The sequence below is a fragment of the Prionailurus bengalensis genome, chromosome B4 (genome assembly GCF_016509475.1).
Source record: "Prionailurus bengalensis isolate Pbe53 chromosome B4, Fcat_Pben_1.1_paternal_pri, whole genome shotgun sequence".
Taxonomy (NCBI): Eukaryota; Metazoa; Chordata; class Mammalia; order Carnivora; family Felidae; genus Prionailurus; species Prionailurus bengalensis.
Window position 1 is genome coordinate 51,507,369 of NC_057358.1, and position 22,630 is coordinate 51,529,998.

Genomic DNA, 22,630 nt, shown 5'->3' on the forward strand with positions numbered 1-22,630 from the left:
TTAAATCAATTAAAGTTGATAAAAGAATAGTAACTTATAAATGGATTTATTGTACCCACTGCATTTAGCATCTCAAAGAAAAGCTGAAACCTTTCCAATAAATAGACAAAAGAAAATGCTATCTGTATTTTTGAAAATAACTGAACTGTACACATATTTATAAAGTTAATTAGAAAGAAAAATTGGCTTTTGTATGTAAAAAACATTACCTATCTACACATACACATATTTCTTTAAATTCATGGGAGGATTCTTTTATGCCTTTTTCTCAATTTTTTGAAAATTTAAAGGTCTGATGTATAATATAATAAATATAATAAAATAAATTTCTTACATTTTTTAACCATTAGCAAATACTTATCAATTTTAACTAACATGGAAAAACTAGCCAGATAAATACTGATAACACTACATGCACAGAGCCTGCATTTACATATGGTGTGACAGTTTTGTTTGTTTTTTTTTCCATTATTTTTCTATTCTCTGCTTTATTTCTGCTCTAATCTTTATTATTTTCTTCCTTCTTTTAACTTTGGACTTAGTTTGTTCCTCTTTTTCCAGTTCCTTACATATAAAGTTAGCTTGTTTATTTTTGATATTTCTTCTTTTCATGTAAGTATTTACTGCTATAAACTTCTTTCTTAGTACTGCTTTTGCTGCATCCCATAAATTTTAGTATAGTGTGTTCATTTTCATTTGTATCAGTTTTTTTTCTAATTTCCCATTTGATTTGTTTTATGCATTGATTGTTCAAAAATTAGAGACATTTTGCTTCTTTCTTAAGAAACTCATATTTTTTGTTCCCCCTAGTGTCTGTTTGTGGTACTACAAGTTTGCCAGTGCAGCTGTAAGCTCCCCAGCTCTTTTTGGTTCTCAGCTGCTCCCTGCCAGGTCCCATCTGTGCTATGAGTTAGGTAAGACAGAAACCAGTCTCTCAGGCCACCACCCAAAACACTGAAACATTGGACTCACACTCCGACTCTTTTTCTCCCTAGAAAGAAGCCAGAAGTTTGGATGTTCTCCTCTTCATTTTCCAATGAAGAGGGAGAAAAGACAGGGGCAAGTGAATTTGTGCTAGTTCAAATTAGATTTGGTTTAGGCATTTAGATTTAGGCAGGACAGAAACTAGTTCCTTGGATAGCCCCCTAAAAAGTCTGAATGCTGGACATATGTTCCAGTTTTCTCTTTCCCACCCCAGGGAGAAGCTGGGAGTCAGGTTTCCTCCTGATCACACTACACTCTACTAGGGGAGGAGTTCTGGAAAAGCAGTGCCACAAATTTTCCTACTGATTTCTAGGTGACTGGTTTGCACTTGCCTGGAGTGCAGGACACTCTTGTTTCTAAATTTCTCACAAAGGGAATTCATCCATGTATTGCTGAATTGGTGTTTCCATGAGGGAAGGAGGGTCTAGGGCTTCTTGTTGTACCACCTTGCTGATGTCACCCAACATGAATTTTTAAAGTAATTTTTGAGGTATACTTTATACAAGCAAATATAACTTTTTCATTTGACTTTTAACTATAAAAATAATTGATCCATATAGAAAACTGGGTTCTTTATAGTCTTCAGCTTATTGAATCAATTTTTTAAATTTTTATTTTATTTTTTTTTTAGCTATAAAACATTTTCTTTTTCCTGTTGGCTTACATATGCTGGAAAGAAGTTGTGCCAAGTGAGAAGCTACAGAAATATTCCAGTAAAAAAATTATTCTTTTTCTTGGTCAACTGGAATGAAATGTAAGTTTAATCTTTATTTTGGCAGGATCATTTATCTAATAAGGATCAGGGATTCTTTTTTCTCTTTTTTTTAAACTGAAAGATGTGACTTTTTAAAGATATTACCAGTTGATGTGATTCAGTGATGTGATAAATATGCTCATTCTCGTAGATAACTGAGTGCACAATTCAACAGGTTAAAAAAATCCATTTAGAAACCTAGACAAGTATCCAATTTACATCAACGAATTGATCACAGGGAAATTGGAGAAAGCAGAATTATTAATCATTCACACACTATGGATATAAGAGAGACCCTCTATTTGGGGCTGAGGGAAATAGATTCTAGATATAACAAAGAAGAAAGAAAATACCTAATAACATATGTAATCTCCATTTTCCCATGAGAGCCAATTATAAATGTATTTAAACAATCACGTTTTTTGATAATAATTATGCCTTGTGTAAACTACCATCTAGTTTTGGGAGACTGGCACCTACTTTCTCATTTAATGGAGACATGTTAAAACGCTAAGAAAAAAGCACCATCTTGACACAATCCATGCCTTCCTGCTCCCTTGTATCCCCTCCCTCCTCCTCAAGTCCTTACGTTACTCAGAATCTCAGGAGACTCAGGCCCTGGCTATGGCTATTTCATGATTACTTCTGCTTTATTTCATGATTGCTTTTCCTTGCCGTTCCTATGACATTATTCCACTAGCTTTCAGTCATTTCTCTGGCGTCTCCAATGCTGCCCTTACAATCAATTTTCTTCCTACCTCAAATAGAAAAAAACTCCCAACCCACTATCCCTCAGCCTTTTCACAAGATCTGGCTTGGGAGATGATTTGACTCCCCAATACTGTGCTTTTTCTAAGAGAAATATGTGTCAAAATTTCTAGGACTCCAAGGATGTTGTTAGATAGTGCCATTTATCCCAATCTTAGTGTTACTACAATCAATGGAGACATGACATTTGGCCTTCAATTTTTAAATACTCCATGGTTCCTTCTATGCTAAAGCAATTCCTCCTTCCTCTAGGACTATGACAACATTTATCTTCCTTTCTTTGGTTAGGTTCTTAATTCCTTTGACCAAAGACCTGTTCTTTAATTACAAAATCCTCTTCTATTGCACAAAATGAATTCTGCTTATACAATTCTTCAATGGCTCCCTAGTTCTTACAAAATAAAATACAAATCCTTTAGCACAACATACAAGGCTCCCAGTGGTTTGGCCCCTGCCTATCTCTGCACCTTTATCTTTGGAGTTAGCCCCACTCCCTGCCCCTGTACCGAGTCATTCTGCATCTGATCTATTTATCCTAACTATAAACTGAGAAATCATGTCTCTGCTAGGGGTCCTCCATCTATCAAGAGCACAGTGCCTTTACTGCCCACCTGTCCTTCAAGACACTCTTTTACCTTCCCTATAAACTCTTTTTTATATCATTGGAAATAATTGGCCACTTTTTCTTTTGTTGGTTGATGTGAACCTCAATCTACTCTTACTGAATGTGTTTGCTTATATTTCTGTTTGATTTTGCCAAATAAAAAAAAGATCTTTTGTTTTTGATATTTTATTTTATTCTATTTTTAAAATTTTCCATTCTGTTCCTGGCAACACAAGCAGCATTAGATAGAGTAAGAGTTTAGTGTTTATGGACAAGCAAATGAATTTCATGTAACAAGTGATTCTTTAAAAATGTTATTAATTAGCTCAATGACTAAAATTATTTTTCTGACTTAATTAAAACTTATTCCTAACTATTTCAAAAAATCAGATTAATTTTCAGCTGATAGATATGTGCTATCATTTAAACAATTCAAGAAAACACCTACTAATTCTAAAGTCAATTTAAAAAATCCCCCTCCCAAACCCAAATAAATTGAAAATCATTAGTGTTGTTGGAATAACTACACTGATATATTTTTCTTCTGTTCCTTCGAGGCTGTATATGTACTATCTTTCCTGTGAGTTTTTGATTTCCGCAATAGAATTAGTGACCTCAACCTAGAATTATTTTCATTTGATTTCATTTCCATTAAAAATGGAATTAAAAATTACCATTTTTCTAGGTGCTTGTAGCATTCTTTATGTATTTTAACATGTATCTATTATACTATAATTGATGATACACTCCATTACTAGGCTGTACACTTAAGGACAGAAAATTTGTTATTTAATAATGTATGACATAGATTTGACATATTTAATCATCATAGTATATCCAAAATATGTTATCTCATCTTAACAACAAAAATACGAAACAGGTATTGTCATCCTTTTTAAAAGATCAGTGTTTTGAAGGTTGTGAAGCATAATTAACTTCCCCTAGTTCCCACAACCAGTAAACGTCAGAACTAGTGCTCAGATCTACTCTCACTCCAAAGCTGATGTTTTTACTGTGATTTCTATACTATTTCTTAAAACATATAAAATCCTTGGCAGAGTATTTATATTCTATAGATAGTCCTCACATCTTAAATTAAAAAAAAGCTCCATTCTCCTACCAGCAGCTACCCTGTGTTTTTCCTCTGCTTTATAGCAAAACCCTTCCAAAGAGTTGTGTATATTCACTTTTTTCATTTTTTCCCCTCTGCTCTAAAATATACTCCAGTTAGGCTTTCATCACTCTGTTTCACTGAAATTGCCCATTAGAGTCACTAGTGACCTGCATAGTTAAATCTAATGTTGGTTTCTCAGTCTTCATCTTACATCCTCTATTTAGGAGTATTTGGCACTGTTGCTCTCACCTTTCATCTTGAAATATGCTCTCCACTTGGCTCCCATATTCTTTTCGCTTTCCTCCTCCTGCACAGGACATTACTTCTCTATCTTCCTCTTTTCCCAGACTGATCATGATCTTAGCACTTACACCTCTTTTCTGTTGTGTCTAAACTTACTCCTTTAGTTTTTTTTACCATCACATATCCTTAAATGCATCTATATGCCAACAACTCCAAAAGTTATATCACCAACCAGGCATCAGTCACAAACTCCACATTTATACACTCAACATTTCTGAAGCAATACTGTAAACCTTACATTCCAAACTTGTTCTATCCTTGGATAGCCACCTTGGATGATCCTTTTCAGTTCCAGTTGTTCAGATCACATCCTTAACCTGAATCTCCCGCTCTCAGGAAATCCTACAGGCTCTCTCCTCAAAATATTTCCAGACTATTACTTTTCATAACTTTCATTGGTATAGGCCCCCATTCTCTCTCTCCTGAATTACCAGTGTTTTATAATGGTCTCCCTACTTCTCTTGCACCTCGATAGTCCTTCTCACACAGTGGCTAAAGTGACTTATTTTAAAAGGTAAGTCAGGCTATGCTTCTGATTCTGTGTCTCCCTCTCTCTCTGCCCCTCCCCCACTCATGCTCTGTCTCTCTCTGTCTCAGAAATAAATAAACATAAAAAAAAATTAAAAAATAATGTGATTCAGGCTGTTATTCTTCTCCTTAAAAATACTGAAACGGCTCCCAGTTTCATTCAGACAAAAATCAAAGTCCTTACAATGGTTTATTGTTATATATGTGTTAAAAGGAAAGTTCTAAACATTCTTACTTCATTAAATCTCCCATTTTTATCAAGAGAAACTTACTCTGATCTTAGGAAAACTATCTCATATGGAAGAAAAAAATGTTTCAGAAAAAAATTTAGTGTTTATTCATTTTTCAACAGTAGAGTAAAGCAAATATATGGTTAAATCTATGCCAGCTACTTGCATTAAAAGAAGCAATCCAACTTTACTTGTTGAATTGTCTCTTAAAGTATTTTTCCAACTTTTTTGTATAAAAGTTCACTCCTTTAATTTTTCAATAGCTATATAGAAGTTAAAAAAAAAGATTTCTTAGTGAGTATGAGATTATTCTGGCTTTAAAGATCCATATGTATGCAAGAAATGAATAAATAACTATTTAGAGAGCATGTATTCTTACCCTAGAAGAATTTATTTTTATTAATAAAAATGACAAAATGGAAATTGACAGTAACTATCCACTGTAACTGATTGAATTTTTGTCATTCTTGATATGAAAGCTCACTAACAAGTGAAGTTATACATGAGGAAGCCAGACTCAATGAGAAAAAGAACACTCCAGATTATGTGAGGAATAAAGTGAAATTATTATATCTTCCATTCTAGCACAGAAATATGAAAACTGAATAGAAAATCAATTACAAGTAAAAGAGAGCACATTCAAGAAATTGCTGTGCATTCCATAGGGTCATCAACATTTTATGTTGAGTTTCAGAGCTTCTTTTAAGCTGAGAAGTATGTCCACAATATCTTAGGTGGATATTTTGGGTATAAAAGAATATGAAAGAAAATAAAGACTTTTAAATATATAAATGTGAAACAAATTAATTTTTTAATAATCTAAACTTTGCTAATCTTGAAAAACAGATTTTATTCACCATAGTCTTTCCTTTATTCACCTTTCCTACTTTTTTTTTTTTAATTTTTTTTTTTCAACGTTTATTTATTTTTGGGACAGAGAGAGACAGAGCATGAACGGGGGAGGGGCAGAGAGAGAGGGAGACACAGAATCGGAAACAGGCTCCAGGCTCTGAGCCATCAGCCCAGAGCCTGATGCGGGGCTCGAACTCCCGGACCGCGAGATCGTGACCTGGCTGAAGTCGGACACTTAACCGACTGCGCCACCCAGGCGCCCCCACCTTTCCTACTTTTAACTAGAATTAATTTCATCTGTCTACAATGGCTAATATAAATTATTACATTATTGGTTGAATAATGAATGTATTGCTGATATATAACCAACAATTGCCACCTACTGTGTTATACAATGTTTGATCCATTTTGTGGATAGGGAAAAATGAGGCTTATTAGTCATAGAGCAAATATTTGAATGCAGATATATCTAGATTCAAATTTCTGACTTGTTCTCTCCACTCATAGCTTACATATTGAAATCTGAGTTGTTATTAATTCAATTATATCACACCTTAAACTGCACATAGTATTTGCCCTTACCCCAATTTCCTGTTTCTTTTATATTTCTGTATCAGTTGAAGTTATCCACTATAACATAATCTACAAGTCTAGAATTCATCTTTAATTCTTCATTGTCCTATTCCAGTAATATGCTCACTCAAATATTAGTTATTAAATTTACCTCTATAATACCCCTTCTGTCTTCCTTATTATTAGCTGCTTTATTACACCCTGGATCTGGGACTCTTTATCACTAGGAATAGCGTGTTGGGAACATGGATGTGTACCTCCTCAAAACCAGTATGGTCACTTGGCTGAATTAACTCCTCATTTTTTCTTAGACTGAATACTGCCCAGCCACTCAAAAAAGGTGGTCACAAATGTGTTATTTGACATCTTGAGTAAGGACTTCTCCTTAGCATCCAGATTAGACAGCCAAATCCTAGTGTGAGAAAAAGCTCAATATTACCTGAGGTCTCAACTGGGCCAGCCTCAGTCAGCACTTTCCAATTGAACATTGGCTTTGGTCATCATCAGTATTTTAACAATTACCTACTGCTTAAGAAATTGATGTCAAAATTCAACTGGGAATCACAAGAAATGTGAATTTTTTTTCATATTCCTCATACCTAATACCATCAGATATCATACAATACCAACTGTCCCATTTGCTCTGTCACTTTTCTCTTTCTTTTCCCATCCCTTGGGGAATCAGTTGTCATGATCTTCCCCTATCTGCTAACCTCTGTTTTAGTTTTTCCATATCTTCCTAGCATTCTCATCTTCTAGTAAACACATTGCCCCATCTAAGCCATTTGAAAACTATATTTTTCATTTCCTCATCTCATAAATAGATCTTTCCTAAATGCCATACTTCTCTTGAGATTCTTATAGTAGAACCTGATCATTTCTATGGAATCAAGATGATTCCAGAAAAGAAAGAAAGGTACCCCTCTCCCTGCCCACCATTAGAGACTTCAGATCATACTCTCAACTTTCTGTCAAAGCTTCTTCTTCTTAAACACTTACACCACCCAGGTGCACTCCTTTCAGTCTTTATAGTATCATATGTAACCTTTTAGACATTCTCTTTTATATATTGATGGATTCAGTGTCTGAATCCAAGTTTTTCTCACCATTAACAATCCTGTCTTTACCCTTGGCCCCCTTTTTTGCCCAAAATATGCAATCCATCCAGGGTCTGTATTTGAAGTTCCTTCCCTTTGACTTAGCCAGAAATTGGTATGTCCATTACATTTTAGCAATCATCTCCTAAATGCCTGGGATTTCATCATTACCCGGAATGGTTCACATTGAAAATTGTGAGCAATTCTGTATATTTTTAGCTGTCTTTTTCAAATATTCTCTTTTACCATGAAGAAAAAGCTCAAATCCCCTTGCCTGGCATATGGAGTTCTTAGGCATTCAGGCAACTATCTACCTTTTCAATTATATTCTCTATAACTTCCCCAACCAACTTGACCACATCGTTTGCTCTAGCCACAATGAACCACTCACCGTTTCTCAGCTACACTTAATCTTTCCATGCATACATGACCTTGTTTTTGTACTTTTCTCTTCCTGGAATATTCTTTTCCAAATCTCAATATGATTATAGCAAATTTATGCTTTAAGACTTGTTTCAAGTTATTTCCTCCCTCCCCCTCATTCCCTAAAACAGTATTAGTCTGTGTTTACAAAGAGTAAATGCTTGGCATTGTAATTTTTGAAAATAAGATTGCATCTCAAAATTATAATTAAAGCAATCCACATTTATTGAATAACCAATCTTACATTATTTTATGTGTTTCTGCTATATTTCCATTTTTATAAGATCAAACACAAAAGTTCAAAAGGATCCCTCAATTCAAATAGTTAATTTTATCACACACCATTATATTACAAGGAAATATCTATGAAAAATCTTTGTAACTGGGTAATCTACTTCTTTCTTTTATTTTTAGGATCAATTTTCCTCTTGAAATAAAGTCACTTCCAAGGGAATCCATGCTCACTATAAGATTGTTTGGAATTATCTGTACAACCAATAATGCCAATTTACTGGCCTGGACTTGTCTTCCATTGTTTCCAAAAGAGTAAGTATATCATTTGTGATAAATAAAGCTCTCATCTCAATAAACCCCACTTAGAAATGAACATTTTGCAATATATGGCATAATGAGAAAATCAAGAAGACATTTTATTCTAAAATTGAGGTAGATCAATATAAGTCATGACTATTAAAAGTGGAACTGAAAAGCAAAACTGTAAAAATGGATTTAGAAACAAGCCTCATGCTCAACTTGTCAACTGGGTCATTTATAATAAAAAAAGTATTGGCATGACCAATCTAAATTGCTTTTCCTTCTCTGACCAGCCAGTTTCTCTGAAATTAGTTATTCAAAATGACTTAGATCAATATCGTCACTTAGAAACAATGTGAGTCATGGAATTATGGCTGAAGTAAAATTATACAATGTAACTGGTTTGCTGATCCTTTATTGCCAAGACAAAAAATATTTGATAGCTTTAAGGTAAAATTTTTCAGAAAAATAAGCCAACTATGAGTTTAGATATTCTATCAGAACTGATCATTGCAAAATTAACGTTGACTTAACTATAAGGATTTGGAGCAATTAATACTTAGAATGTTTGACAAAGTCAATTACATGGTTTTCTATGCTATTAAAGAAAAAATATTTCAAATAAATCAGCTTAGTCAGTTTTCATGTGGCAGGACTTGCTTTAGAATTGATTTATAAAATACAATATCTTTAAAAGCCTAGAATGTATATTGCTTTTTTAATATTGTTATAATGTTCATATATATATGTATATACATATAATGTAATACATATAATATGTACATAATACATATAATGTACATAATACATATATGTATAATATGTACATAATACATATAATGTAATAATAGAGTAATATAAATAATATAAAATGCTAAGGAAATTGTTCATCAGTTTTTTTGTTCCCAAACTTGGTCATTATAATAATTTATCATCAAAGCAACCCTGATAAATCTTTAAGATCATCTTTGTTGGATTAATTCTGATCTGGTGTGTGTGTGTTGCTCTCTTATTTATTTTCATGCAAGAGTCCATTTCCACAAATATGTTTCTTTTATTTTTTTTCTTTTCTTTTTTTCTCTCTCTCCCTCTCTTCTTTTTTTTTTTTTTCTCAGAGAGAGAGAATGAGTTTACACCCATGCACATGGGGTAAGGGCAGAGGGAGAAGGAGAGAGAGAATCTCTACCCTAGGTTTGGAGACTGACATGAGGCTCCATATCACAACCATGAGATCATGATCTGAATCAAAATCAAGAGTCTAATGCTCAACTGACTAAGCCACCCAGGCGCCCCCACAAATATGTTTCTTGAGGACAAGTAATGTATTTATCTTTATAGTATCTATCACCCAATATGGTACCTCTTATAAATAGGAAATAGGTAGAGGTTTGTTTACTAGATTGAACTGGAAAAAATCAAACTCTATAGGAGATTTAAAAAGAAATAACACTTCCAAAGACTATAAGAAATAGTTTAGCCCTAGGGCGTCTGGCTGGCTCAGTCAGTGGAGCATACAGCTCTCCATCTCTGTTTTATAGGTTCGAACCCCAAATTGAATGTAGAGATTACTTAAAAATAAAAATAAAATCTTTAAAAAAATAAAGAAATGGTTTAGCCCTAAAAGGAATACCTACTGCTACTAGCAAATATTTCAAAAATCTGATGGGTGGGCTAAGAACTTTCATTACTTTCGCACTAGAAGCAGCTATGCAAGTGCCCTTCCTTCTCTTGAGTGAGTTTCTTTAAAGTTTCAACTGCTGAATTTGTAACATCCAGCATATTTGTAGAGTAATATTTCTAGCTATTCACCGAAAAAAAATTCAGTCCATTTTATTCCTGTCCGTCATCTAATATACTACTTTGCACATAACAATCAATAAATATTAAATATATAAGAAGTTTGGAATATATGTCTTTCAAACTAATCTTCAAGGCTTTTTTTCTATATGGTTATGATAGTAAATTACTGCCTCCATGTTGTTTTGTCATGTATCACTTATTATTAGTAAACATTTTTTGTAAATGCTCATCTTTAACTAATGCCATTTGGGACTGATACTTGGTGGTGTTTTCCTAAGGGAAAGTGTTGAAATTGTGGATGATGAGACATCACATCAGAAAACAAAACTTACTTCAAAGAGCGCTTTGATAAGCATTTGTAAATAAATTTCTGAAAGATCATTTCTCGTGAAAATCAGAAAATCTGCTTCTCTTCTATGCTAAACAATTTGAAGAAATCCAGATCTTTTCAAGACATCAACAATCCATCATGTGGGGCAATTGGGGAAATGTGATGACTCCCACTGTGTTCATTGCTCTGAGTGACAGAGATTCTAACCCAATTTATTCGATGCACATATTTCCAGAGTACAGCAAATAGGCCACTTAATTTCATTTTCTTTCACAGAATGACCCCTGCCCATAAACATTTCATATTGAATCTGTCATTTATTACAGTTTGAATTGCCCATAGCTAGCCATGTGGAGTTGTATTGAGCACTTACATCTTTATTTTTTCCAACCTACCCACAATCTGAAAATATGCAGAATTAAAAGCTTCCTGCCTCTTTGTGGTTTCTAGAAGTGGTTTTCAAAAGAACCAATGGTGATTTAACTCAGATATATCAGTTATGGCTGCATCAGGACTGTCTACAAATAAAAATAAATTTTAACATTTTGAAGCACACAAATTCACCTTCAGGTCTATAAAAAATAACCAAAGTACAAAGGTAAAATTTTGTCCACAGAAGTTTTATAGTCCTTTCTTTTGCAGACAGAACTTCCATTACATTTATATTCACAATGCTTCCACACTGCAATAAGAAAGTGTTTTTCTCACCTCAACAATTTCTGTGAGCTACCTTCCCTACTTAAATTCAAAACAAATTTGTGGTAGTTACTTAGCATTTCTAAATTGTGGTCAACTCCTTCAACACAGAAATCCTCCACACTGATTGAACAACAGAATCTCCTGGGGAGATTTTAAAATAAATCCAAAAACCAAGTGCTCCCAAATATTCTGATTTAATTGGTCTGCACTGGGGCTCAGGCATCAGTATTCTCAAAGCTTTTCAGGTGTATTAAAACCCAGAAAAATTAGGATATTTTTCGATTTTCGAAAGAGAGCCAAAATAAATCTTAATTTCAAAACAACTTGATTTCCTTAGATTTTTGCTTGAGTAGACAACTCTGACCCCACTGTGTCTTATCATTTCAGATATATCCTCAAAATCAAATATAAAAAAGTTGTGGATAAGAATTCCTTATTGTCTGTTCTTCCTGTCCAAGAGAGGCCTTCAGTGTTCAAATAGTCCAAATACCTCGTTTACAGATGAAGATCTCTATGATAAAGGAAGGTTAAGGGACTTTTTATAGGTCACCAGTCTACTTAAGAATTGAACAAGAACAAGAAGGCAGGGCTGACTTCTCTTCACAGGTTTTACTACCTTAAACTGCCTCCTTTCCTGCCCTTAGGTGTCACACCTTGCTCCATGAATGCACTGTGACATTCTCACCAACATACAAGAAGCTCCTGCCTCAGCTTTGCCTGTGGTCTGCTTTGGGACATGAAACCTATTAGACCTAGGATTAGCAGAATCCCAAAGAGTTTTGTAACATCAGATCCTATGAACAGGCTGGCTGCTCGGATCTGGAGTTTTTTCTATTCTTGGTTCCAGAATGCCAGGCCATGGATGCACATAGAATCCTATAGCTAAAAGTGACAATAATTATTTTATTTCAACCTTTGATTTCACAGCTAGAGGAAACAGGGACACAGAGAGGGTAAACCAGCCCATCTGTTCTCCCAGTGCCATGGATTTGGGGTTGGTTTTTCTAAGCATAAGAATTTATACAATTTTGAAATAAAATATATCCTTAAAGGTATTCCAGAAAAAAATATTTTGAAATGTTATATTTAGCACTGTGGCCCTTTTTCTAATGGCATATTATTCAAAACCTCAGAGTATAAGAGTGATGACCAGTCCATGTATGTGTTGTTGGGTGAGGAGTGAGAGAGGGGAAATTTAAAATCCTGGAATCCAACCTAGTTGCCATCTCCTCACCACCTTTCTGAAGTCCACCTCCAACCATCAAGCCACAGGGGGGAAAAAAACTACTTTGAAAAACCACAGAGTTTATCAAAGAAGTTCAAAGAAGTTAAGCTAATTCAGGCTAGTTAATGAAGATAGGGTGCAGATGTCTTGATATACTCTGGTGTTCTTTTCTCAAAATAAGCTGTTTCCCATCTTCTATCTTCAAAATGTTTTTTTTGTATGCTTAATTTTAATTGACTTAATAAACCTTTTAACAGTAGTACTATAAAAACGACTGTGGTCCCCACTGGCCTGGGTATTAAATGTTTCCATTTTCTTTTCTTTATGAGACCACCATCACTCTTAGATGCATTCTCTTCGCATTTTAATTCCACTAATGGTCTTCATCATCCTCATATTTTCTATTTACAGAAGTCTATGGGAATTTATTTGCCATGTTTGCAATACCTCAAAAGATATTATATGTAATCTATTATCAGAAAGTGAATTAGCTAATATCAAACACAAGAGAGCTCAAAGAATGGTGCCAAACATCCTTTCCCCCATGAATTTCCTTGAAGTATGTGTTATATTAGCCTCACTTGGACAGCTAGAAGTTTATTCTCACTATGCTCTCTATTGCTTGATTCTCTTCATGCACATACTTGAATTAAGTGTTCTGACTTCATTCTGCACAATATGCCTCAGGTTAAGGCCATGGCAGCTGTTAATCCAGACTTCATCCAAGGAGAATAATGACAGATAGTGACAGTTATTCTTGAGTCCCTTCATCCACTGTAGGATTCAGTTTAGATCAGTTATATTTGCAAAGTGAGGTATACCCAGGACATATAAATATAGTAAGGTCATAAGTATAATTCACTGTACAACTTAGATATGAAGAAAAATGCAATTAATAAATCACACTTTTCCTCATGAGTTCCCACCCTGTAACTAATGAGAAAAAACTTTACAACAATGACAAAATATTAGTCAATTCAGTAATTTAAATAGTTATTTTAGAAATAAACAGTCTCATTTGGATAAAACATTCAGTCACGCAGACAGCTTCCTGACACCCTCATTCTCTTTCTAATAGGGTGTCCGGATACACGGGATCAGAAGGGAACAGATTCTTTGTCCTGGTGACTTTTATATCCAAATCAAATGTACGTTTTAAGCTGGTGACTGCTTGTTACAGCTAGTATAGCTCATGATTGTGGCTGTTCTAGCTTGGCTAGGGTTTACTAGCACTCCCTGAATTACTTGGTCTCTCTTAGGTACCATAGAGTTCCCAGTTGACCCCAGCTTGAATAGTTCAGTCAGGTGCCATTATTACAAACACACTTTATCCCCACCACATGACCCCTTTTTGGGGACTCTTCACCTAGATATTTTTAGCTGTTTCTACATCTCATCCCTTCTATACAAAAAACAAAGAAGGCCCAATAAAGTTAAACTCAGGAGCTTCTTCTGTGTCCTTACCACAGGGCCCAAAGTTTAATCATAACACAAGTAGGTACAGGAGTGGCTCAAGATGTGGTTTTCCTCCAGGATTTGAAACACAGAGTGTTAGAGGAGCACGCTCTGTCTTCAACATTTTGCTGTGCTCATTCATCTAACATTCCTCCACATCTGCCTTGCAAAGGCAGAAGAGGGGGAAATTGGGACACCTAGGTCAGCCATACTCATTCTATTTCCTCTTTCTCTGTCTTCTGCTTCCCATAATCTCAAATTGCTAGAAAGTGGTGGCAATCTCCACCCAATACGCCACATCCTCTTTCCTCATTCCTGTTAACCCTTAAGCATGGACAGAATATTTTCTATAAATGCTATGGAAAACATTAACATCTGTGCCCTCCAGGTCTGGTGTTAGACATGCTCCTTCCTCTTCCATTCTGCCTGAAGCTAATCCAGAACTTTTTCTAGGCAGATGGATGCTTCAGAAAATTTGGGGGAAGGTTATATACTCTATAATGAAAAGCGATATTAATAATTTTCAAATAATTATAGCATTAAGCTGACTTTTAGGTTGCTAATACTATCCCCTCTGCATTATTCTACCAAAAAAAAAAAAAAAACAAGTTTCTTTCTCCAGCTGAGGGAGGGATGGAACAAAGGGATAAAGAAAATTCAAAATTCATCCTAGAATAGTCTTGGGTCATATAAAAATATCTGTCTAGTAATGTTTACAAATTATATTCCCTTGGACAGACACTTTCTAATGTCTTTAGACATGGAAAATAAAAAAGCAGGACTCAGAAAGCTAAAGGTTTAAAGAAAGCTTTAGTTGTTGGATTTTTCCTTCATATTTTGCATAGTTTGTGTAAAGGGAAAAATGAAATTATATAGTTTTTCATTTTTTTCTTTTTAGTTTCAGCTTTTTATTTAAATTCCAATTAGTTAAATTACAGTGTAATATTACTTTCAGGAGTAGAATTTAGTGATTCATCACTTACATACAACACCCAGTGCTCATCTCAAAGTGCCCTCCTTAATACCCATCACTCATTTAACCCATTGGCCTGCCCACCTCTCCTCCCACAACCCTCAGTTTGTTCTGTATAGTTAAGTCTGTTTTATGGTTTGCCTCTCTTTTCCCACCATGCTCATTTGTTCTGTTTCTTAAATTCCACATATGAGTGAAATCGTATAGTATTTGCCTTTCTCTGACTTACCTATTTCAGTTAGCATAATATTCACTAGCTCCACCCACATTGTTGCAAATGGAAAGATTTCATATTTTTTACGGCTCAGATATATTCCATTGTGTGTGGGGCATATATGTATGTGTGTATATATATATGTCACTTCTTTTATGTCCATTTAGTCGATGGACATTTGGACTCTTTTTATAATTTGGCTATTGTTGATATTGCTGCTATAAACATAGAGGTGCATGTATCCCTTCAAATCAGTATTTTTGTATTCCTTGGGTAAACATCTAGTAATGCAATTGCTGGATCATAAGGTAGTTCTATTTTTAACTTCATAAGGAACCTCCATGCTGTTTTCCACAGCGGCTGCACCAGTTTGGATTTCCATCAACAGTATAAGAGGGTTCCCCAGGGTTGGCATCCTTGCCAACATGCGACAGATGTGAGGTGATAAGTCATTGTAGTTTTGATTTGTTTTTCCCTGATGATGAGTGATGTTGAGCATCTTTTAATGTATCTCTTAGCCATCTATATGTCTTCTTCGGAACACTGTCTATGTCTTCTGCCCATTTCTTAACTGGATTATTTGTTTTTTGGATGAGGAATTTGATAAGTTCTTTATAGATTTTGGATAGTCTTTATCAGATATTTCATGTGCCAATATCTTCTCCCATTCCAAATGTTGCCTTTTAGTTTTGTTGATTATTTCCAACATTTTACAGAAACTTTTTATCTTGAAGTCCCAATAGTTCATTTTTGCTTTTGTTTCCCTTGCCTCAGGAGATGTACCTAGTAAGAAGTTGCTCCCACTGGGGTCAAAGAGGTTGCTACCTGTGTTCTCCTTCAGAATTATGATTGTTTCCTGTCTCACATTTAGGCCTTTCATCAATTTTGAATTTATTTTTATGTATGGTGTAAGAAAGTGGTCCAGTTTTAGTCTTCTGCTTCTTGCAGTCCAGTTTTCATACCATTTGTTGAAGAGACTGTCTTTTTTCCATTGGATATTCTTTTCTACTTTGTTGAAGACTAGTTGATCATGTAATTGTGGGTCCATTTCTGGGTTCTCTATTCTAGTCCACTGATCTATGTGTCTGTTTTTGTGCCAGTACCATATTATCTTGATGACTACAGCTTTGTAATATATCTGGAAGTATGGAATCATGATGCCTCCAGCTCTGCTTTTCTATCTCAAGATTGCCTTGGCTACTTGGGGCCTTTTAGGGTTCAATACCAACTTTACGGTTGTTCTAGCTCTGTGAAAATGCTAGTGGTATTTTGATAGGGATTGCATTAAATGTGTAGGTTGCTTTGGTCCTTATAGTCATTTTAACAATATTTGCTCTTCCAATCCATGAGCAAGGAATGTTTTTTCTATTTCTGCATGTCATCTTCAATTTCTTTCATCAGTGTTTTATAGTTTTCAGAGTACAGATCTTTTACCTCTCTGGTTAGATTTATTCCTAGGTATCTTACAGTTTTGGGTGCAGTTGTAAATGTTATTGATTACTTGATTTCTCTTTCTGCTTCTTCATTGTTGGCATATAGAAATGCAACAGATTTCTGTATGTTGACTTTGTAGTCTGTGACTTTACTGAATTTGTGTATCAATTCTAGCAATTTTGGGGTCGAGTCTTTCAGGTTTTCTACATAGAGTATCATGTCTTCTGCAAATAGTGAAAGTTTTACTTCTTCCTTGCCAATTTGATTGCCTTGATTGCTGAAGTTAGGACTTCCAGTGGGAGTCGACATCCCTGTCTTCTTTCTGACTGCAGAGGAAAAGCTCTCAGTTTTTCCCCATTGAAGTTGACATTAGCTGTGAGTCTTTTGTATATGGTGATTAAGATGTTGAGGTATGTTCCCTCTTATCCCTACTTTGTTGAGGTTTTTATTAAGAATGTGTGCTGTATTTGGTCAAATGCTTTTTCTGCATCTATTGAGAAGATCATGTTTCTTATCTTTTCTTTTATCAATTTGGTGTATCATGCTGATTGATTTGCAAATATTGAACCACCCTTGCAACCCAGAGATAAATCCCACTTGGTCGTGGTGAATGATTCTATTATGTATTGTTGAGTTTGATTTGCTAGTATCTTGTTAAGAATTTTTGCATCCATGTTCATCAGGGATATTGGCCTATAGTTCTCTTTTTTAGTGGAGTCTTTGTTTGGTTTTGGAAATCAGGGTAATGCTGGCCTTGTAGAATGATTTTGGAAGTTTTCCTTTTATTTCAATTTTTTTTGGATAGTTTGAGAAGAATATGTATGAATTCTTCTTTAAATGTTTGGTAGAATTCCCCTGTGAAGCCATTTGGCCCTGGATTTTAGTTATTTTGGAGATTTTTGGTTACTGATTCAATTTCTTTACTGGCTATGGGTTTGTTAAAGTTTTCTATTTCTTCCTGTTTCAGTTTTGGTGTCTGTATGTTTCTAGGAATTTATCCATATCTTGCCCAGATTGCCCAATTTGTTGGCATATAATTTTTCATAATATTCTATTATAATTGTATTTTGTGGTGTTGGTTGTTTATTTATTTATTAAATAAAGTTTATTTATTTATTGTGACACAGAGAGAACATAAACAGGAGAGTAGAGAGAAGGGGATAGAGAGAATCCTAAGCAGACTCCATGCTGTCAGTGTGTAGCCTGATGCAGGGCTCAAACTCATGAATTGTGAGATGATGATCTGAACTGAAATCAAGAGTCAGATGCTTAACCAACTGAGCAACCCAGGTGCCCCAGTTTCCATGTTTTTTTTTTTAATTTCTTTTTTAATTTCCTGGTTGATCCATTCATTCTTTAATAGGATGTTCTTTAACCTCCATGTATGTGTGGTCTTTCCAAAGCTTTTTCTTATGGCTGATTTCAGGTTTCATAGAGTTGTGGTCAGAAAATGTGCATAGTATGATCTCAATCTTTTTGTACTTGTTGAGGATTTACTTGTGACTCAATATGTGATCTATTCTGGAGAATGTCCCATGTGCACTTGAAAAGAATATGTATTATGCTGCTTTTATTCTGCTCATAAAATATTCTGAATGTATCTGTTTAAGTCCATCTGGTCCAGTGTATCATTCAGTGCCACCATTGTTTCCTTGTTGATTTTCTGCTTAGATGATCTGTCCATTGATGTCAGTGGAGTGTTAAAGTCCCCTACTACTATTGTATTATTGTCAAAGAGTTTCTTTTTGTTATTAATTGTTTTATATATTTGGGTGTTTCAAGTTGGGGGCATAAATATTTTCAATTGTTAGATTGTCTTGTTTTTTTTGTTTTTTTTTTTTAATTTTTTTTTTCAACGTTTATTTTTTTGGGGACATAGAGAGACAGAGCATGAACGGGGGAGGGGCAGAGAGAGAGGGAGACACAGAATCGGAAACAGGCTCCAGGCTCCGAGCCATCAGCCCAGAGCCTGACGCGGGGCTCGAACTCACGGACCGAGAGATAGTGACCTGGCTGAAGTCGGACGCTCAACCGACTGCGCCACCCAGGCGTCCCTTGATTGTCTTGTTTGAGGTACCCCTTTATTATGATACAGTGCTCTCCTCATCTCTTGTTATAGTTTTTGGTTTTAAAATGTATTTTGCCATGGATGCCTGGGTGGCTCAGTCTGTTGGGCATCTGCCTTTAGCTCAGGTCATGATCTCAGTTTGTGAGTTCGAGCCCCACGTCGGGCTCTGTGCTGACAGCTCAGAGCCTGGACCCTACTTCAGATTCTGTGTCTCCTTGTCTCTTGGCCCCTCCCTGCTCATTTTCTGTCTCTCTCTGTCTCTCAATAATAAACAAACGTTAAAAATTTTTTTAATGTATTTTGTCGCACAAAATTATTGCTGCTCTGGCTTTCTTTTGACATCTATTTGCATACAAAATATTTCTTCATCCCATTACTTTGAATCCATAGGTGTCTTTAGGTCTAAAATGAGTCTCTTGTAGGCAGCATATAGATGAGTCTTGTTTTTTTTTTATCCATTCTGACACACCTGGGTCTTTTGTTTGGAACATTTAGTCCATTTACATTCAGAGTAATTACTGATAGATATGAATATAATGCCATTTTAATGCTTATTTTGTCATTGTTTCTAGAGATTTTCTGTTTCTTTTTCCTACTCAAAGAGTCTCCTATACTTCTGGCAGGACTGGTTTCATGAACACAAACTCCTTTAGTTTTTTTGTTTTTTTTTTTTTGTCTGGGAAACTCCTTCTATGCTTCTATTCTAAATGATAGATAGCCTTACTGGATAGAATATTTTTGGTTGTTGGGTTTTGCGTTCAGCATGATGAATATACTATGCCACTGCCTTCTGGCCTGCCAAGTCTCTGTGGAGAGAGCTGCTACTAACCTTATTTGTCTTCCCTATGAATTCTTTTATTTTGCTGTTTTTAAGATTTTTCTTTACCACTCTATTTGGCAAATTTAACTACTATGTGTCTTGGTGTTGGCCTGCTTTTGTTGATTTTGATGGGAACTCTCTGTGCTTCCTGTATTTGGAAGTTTGTTTCCTTCCCCAGATTAGGGAAGTTTCTCAGCTATTAGTTCCTCAAGTAAACCTTCTGCCCCCTTTTCCCGCTTTGTCTTCTGGTACTCCTATGATACGAATGTTATTATGCTTTATGGCATCACTGAGTTCTCTAAGTCTACTTTCATGTCCAAGATTTTTGTTTCCCTCTTTTGATCAACCTCATTATTTTCAATAATTCTATTTGCTCTGTCACTTATTCAATTCCCTGCTTCTTCCATCTTTGTGGTCATTGCTCCAGTTGATTTCAAATCTCAGTTACTGAATTTTTCATTTTGGCTTGATTGTTTTTAAGTTGTTTTATCTTTGTAGTAAGGAACTCCTTGGTGCCTTTTCAAGTCCAGATAGTATTCTTATGATTGTTTGCTTTAAATTCTGGATCAGGCATATTACTTATATCAGTTTCAATTAGATCCCTGGCCATGACCTTTTCTTGTTCTTTCCTTTGGGATGAATTCCTTATCTTGGCATTTTGTTTAGATCTTTGTATTCTTCTGTGTTCGGAAAGCCTATAATGTTTCCTGCATCTGAGAGTAATAGCTTTATGAAGAAGAAGAGGTCATAAAATGTTCAGGACCTGGCACTTCAGGAAGTATCTTTGGTGTATGCTTCACACACTCTGCCCCTGTGTTATGGCTGCTCTCCCTCAGGTCAGTCCTCTGCAGGGTTTCTCCTTGCCTGTAGTGGGGAGTGTTTGTACCTTGGCCAGAGTGTGGTGAGATTTACCTAGGTATGCTCTGACCTGCCTGTTAAAAAAAGACCTGAATCTATTTCCACTAGAGCTGATGCTTTGCAGAACTCTATGGTCAGTAGATGGGGTGCATGCAGGGGGGTTGCACTGGTCTTCTGGCAGAGAGACGCACCATGCTGGTTCTCAGACACACTTTCTCTAGAAAAGCAGTACAGCAAGAGCTCAGGGAGGTGGGGGTTGGAGTATACAGGTTAGGCAGCTAGTGTTGGCCCTGTGCTGTTTACTAAAGTTAGTTTATGCTGAGGGGAAAGGAAGGGAAAGGGCACCAGCCCACTCCTTTGTCCCTGGAGAGAGAAATTCAGGCTTGCTGTTGTCAGGAAAGCCCTCCCAAAAGAGCAGATACTTCCCCTTGTGTGTTATAGGTGTTTTTCAGACCACTATTTTCACATTATCTGTCTTCAAGTTAGTGCCTGCCTGGACAAGTGCAATGGACTTTTTGCTCTGTCCCGACTGAGTTTTAAAATTCCAAACTTTAGGGAGCTAGTGTGTCAGGGATCTGTGCTGGTCTTCTGGGGGACAATCTCACTGCACTGGGATTAGTATGGGTTTGACCCAGAAAGGCATGTGCACAAGAGCTCAGAAGTGTAGAATTTGGAACAAAACACACTAAGCAGCCAGTGTCTGAGTTAGCTGCCCTCAACAAGTGTCTCTGCACCTATGCTGAGGGGAGGGAAAGGGAATTGGTGCCTGCTGGCTCCTTTTGTCCCCAGAGAGACAATGCCACCTCTCTCAGATACACTCTAAGAAGGGGTGAACTGTCTCTCCCAGTACATTTGAGGTGATCCACAGATTGAACCCTCTGCCTCTGGGTTACCTGCCTGCCCACTCTACAGTAATGCTGCAGTACCCTCAAGGCTTTACACCACCCATGTCATGGACCTCTAAAACTCTAGTCTTTGAGCGCCACTGGTTGCAAATACTCATGAAAATCAGCCCCTCTTGTTTTCCCATTCAGTGGCTTTGGGGAAGTGTTTTCCTTGTGTGATCCCCTATGTGCTCTTCTCTCTCCCCATGTCTCCACAACCAGGGCTCTCTCCTCTCTACAGCACCTGTGATCTGTTTCTCCCCAAAACCATGTCTCCACACCTCCTACCTTCCACAATGTGTCCTCCTCTCTCCTTCTATTTGTAAAGTTTTTTTCTGCTTTCCTTAGTTCGATTTCTTAGGTATTCATAATGATTTGACATTTATCTAACTGTGTTCAAGGGATGAAGCAAGCCTAGGGTCTTCCTACTACTCTGCCATTTTAGCTCCTCCCCACTCTAATACTGTTTTCAAAAGACTCACTTGATGCCTTAAAGTTCTTTATAAACTTAAATTTAATTTTTGTTGACTTGCTGACATTTTTATTTTGGTATGTTAAAGTCAGAGACTGTCCTCTCTGATCAATTGGAACATTTTATCAATATCTAATTCATATATATAATCACATGTAGATTCTCTTTTAATTCCTATATGGATCTATGGATTTGGATGTTACTGAAGCTGTTAAAACCATCCATGAATTCTTCCTGTCTAAAGGCTTCTTGTATTCACTCTCATTTACAATGTTAATACAACCTATTTTTAAACATTCAGACTATGAAAAATCTTTCTATTTAGAAGCATTTCCTCTGTGAAGTACAACTATTTTGAATCTGCAGATCATATGCTAATTTAAATCTTTTCTTTCTATAAATTTAGAGCTCATACCTTTAATGATGCCCAAGGAATTTAGTCATTTTGTGGAGCAAAAAATGTTCTGAAGAGTTGATGTCTTCATTGATTTGAGGCACTCATAACTCCAAGAATATAAATCTAAGATTCTTAGTCTTATCTTGTAATCAATATTGTTGGAAATTAAGGAAAAATTCTACCTGTCAGAAACTATTTTGGAAACAGTTTTCTCATGTGGAAAATAAATGTAGCTA

The 22,630-nt window shown here is 35.7% G+C and overlaps 1 protein-coding gene across 1 annotated transcript in view; it reads left to right on the top strand.

Moving 5' to 3' along the window:
* Positions 1-22,630, top strand: part of PIK3C2G (phosphatidylinositol-4-phosphate 3-kinase catalytic subunit type 2 gamma) — a 333,932-nt gene that overhangs the window by 73,128 nt on the left and 238,174 nt on the right. The window contains exons 11-12 of the mRNA XM_043561485.1: positions 1,616-1,738; positions 8,645-8,776. Coding sequence (XP_043417420.1) covers positions 1,616-1,738; positions 8,645-8,776 — 255 coding nt within the window. The remainder of the gene's footprint in view (positions 1-1,615; positions 1,739-8,644; positions 8,777-22,630) is intronic.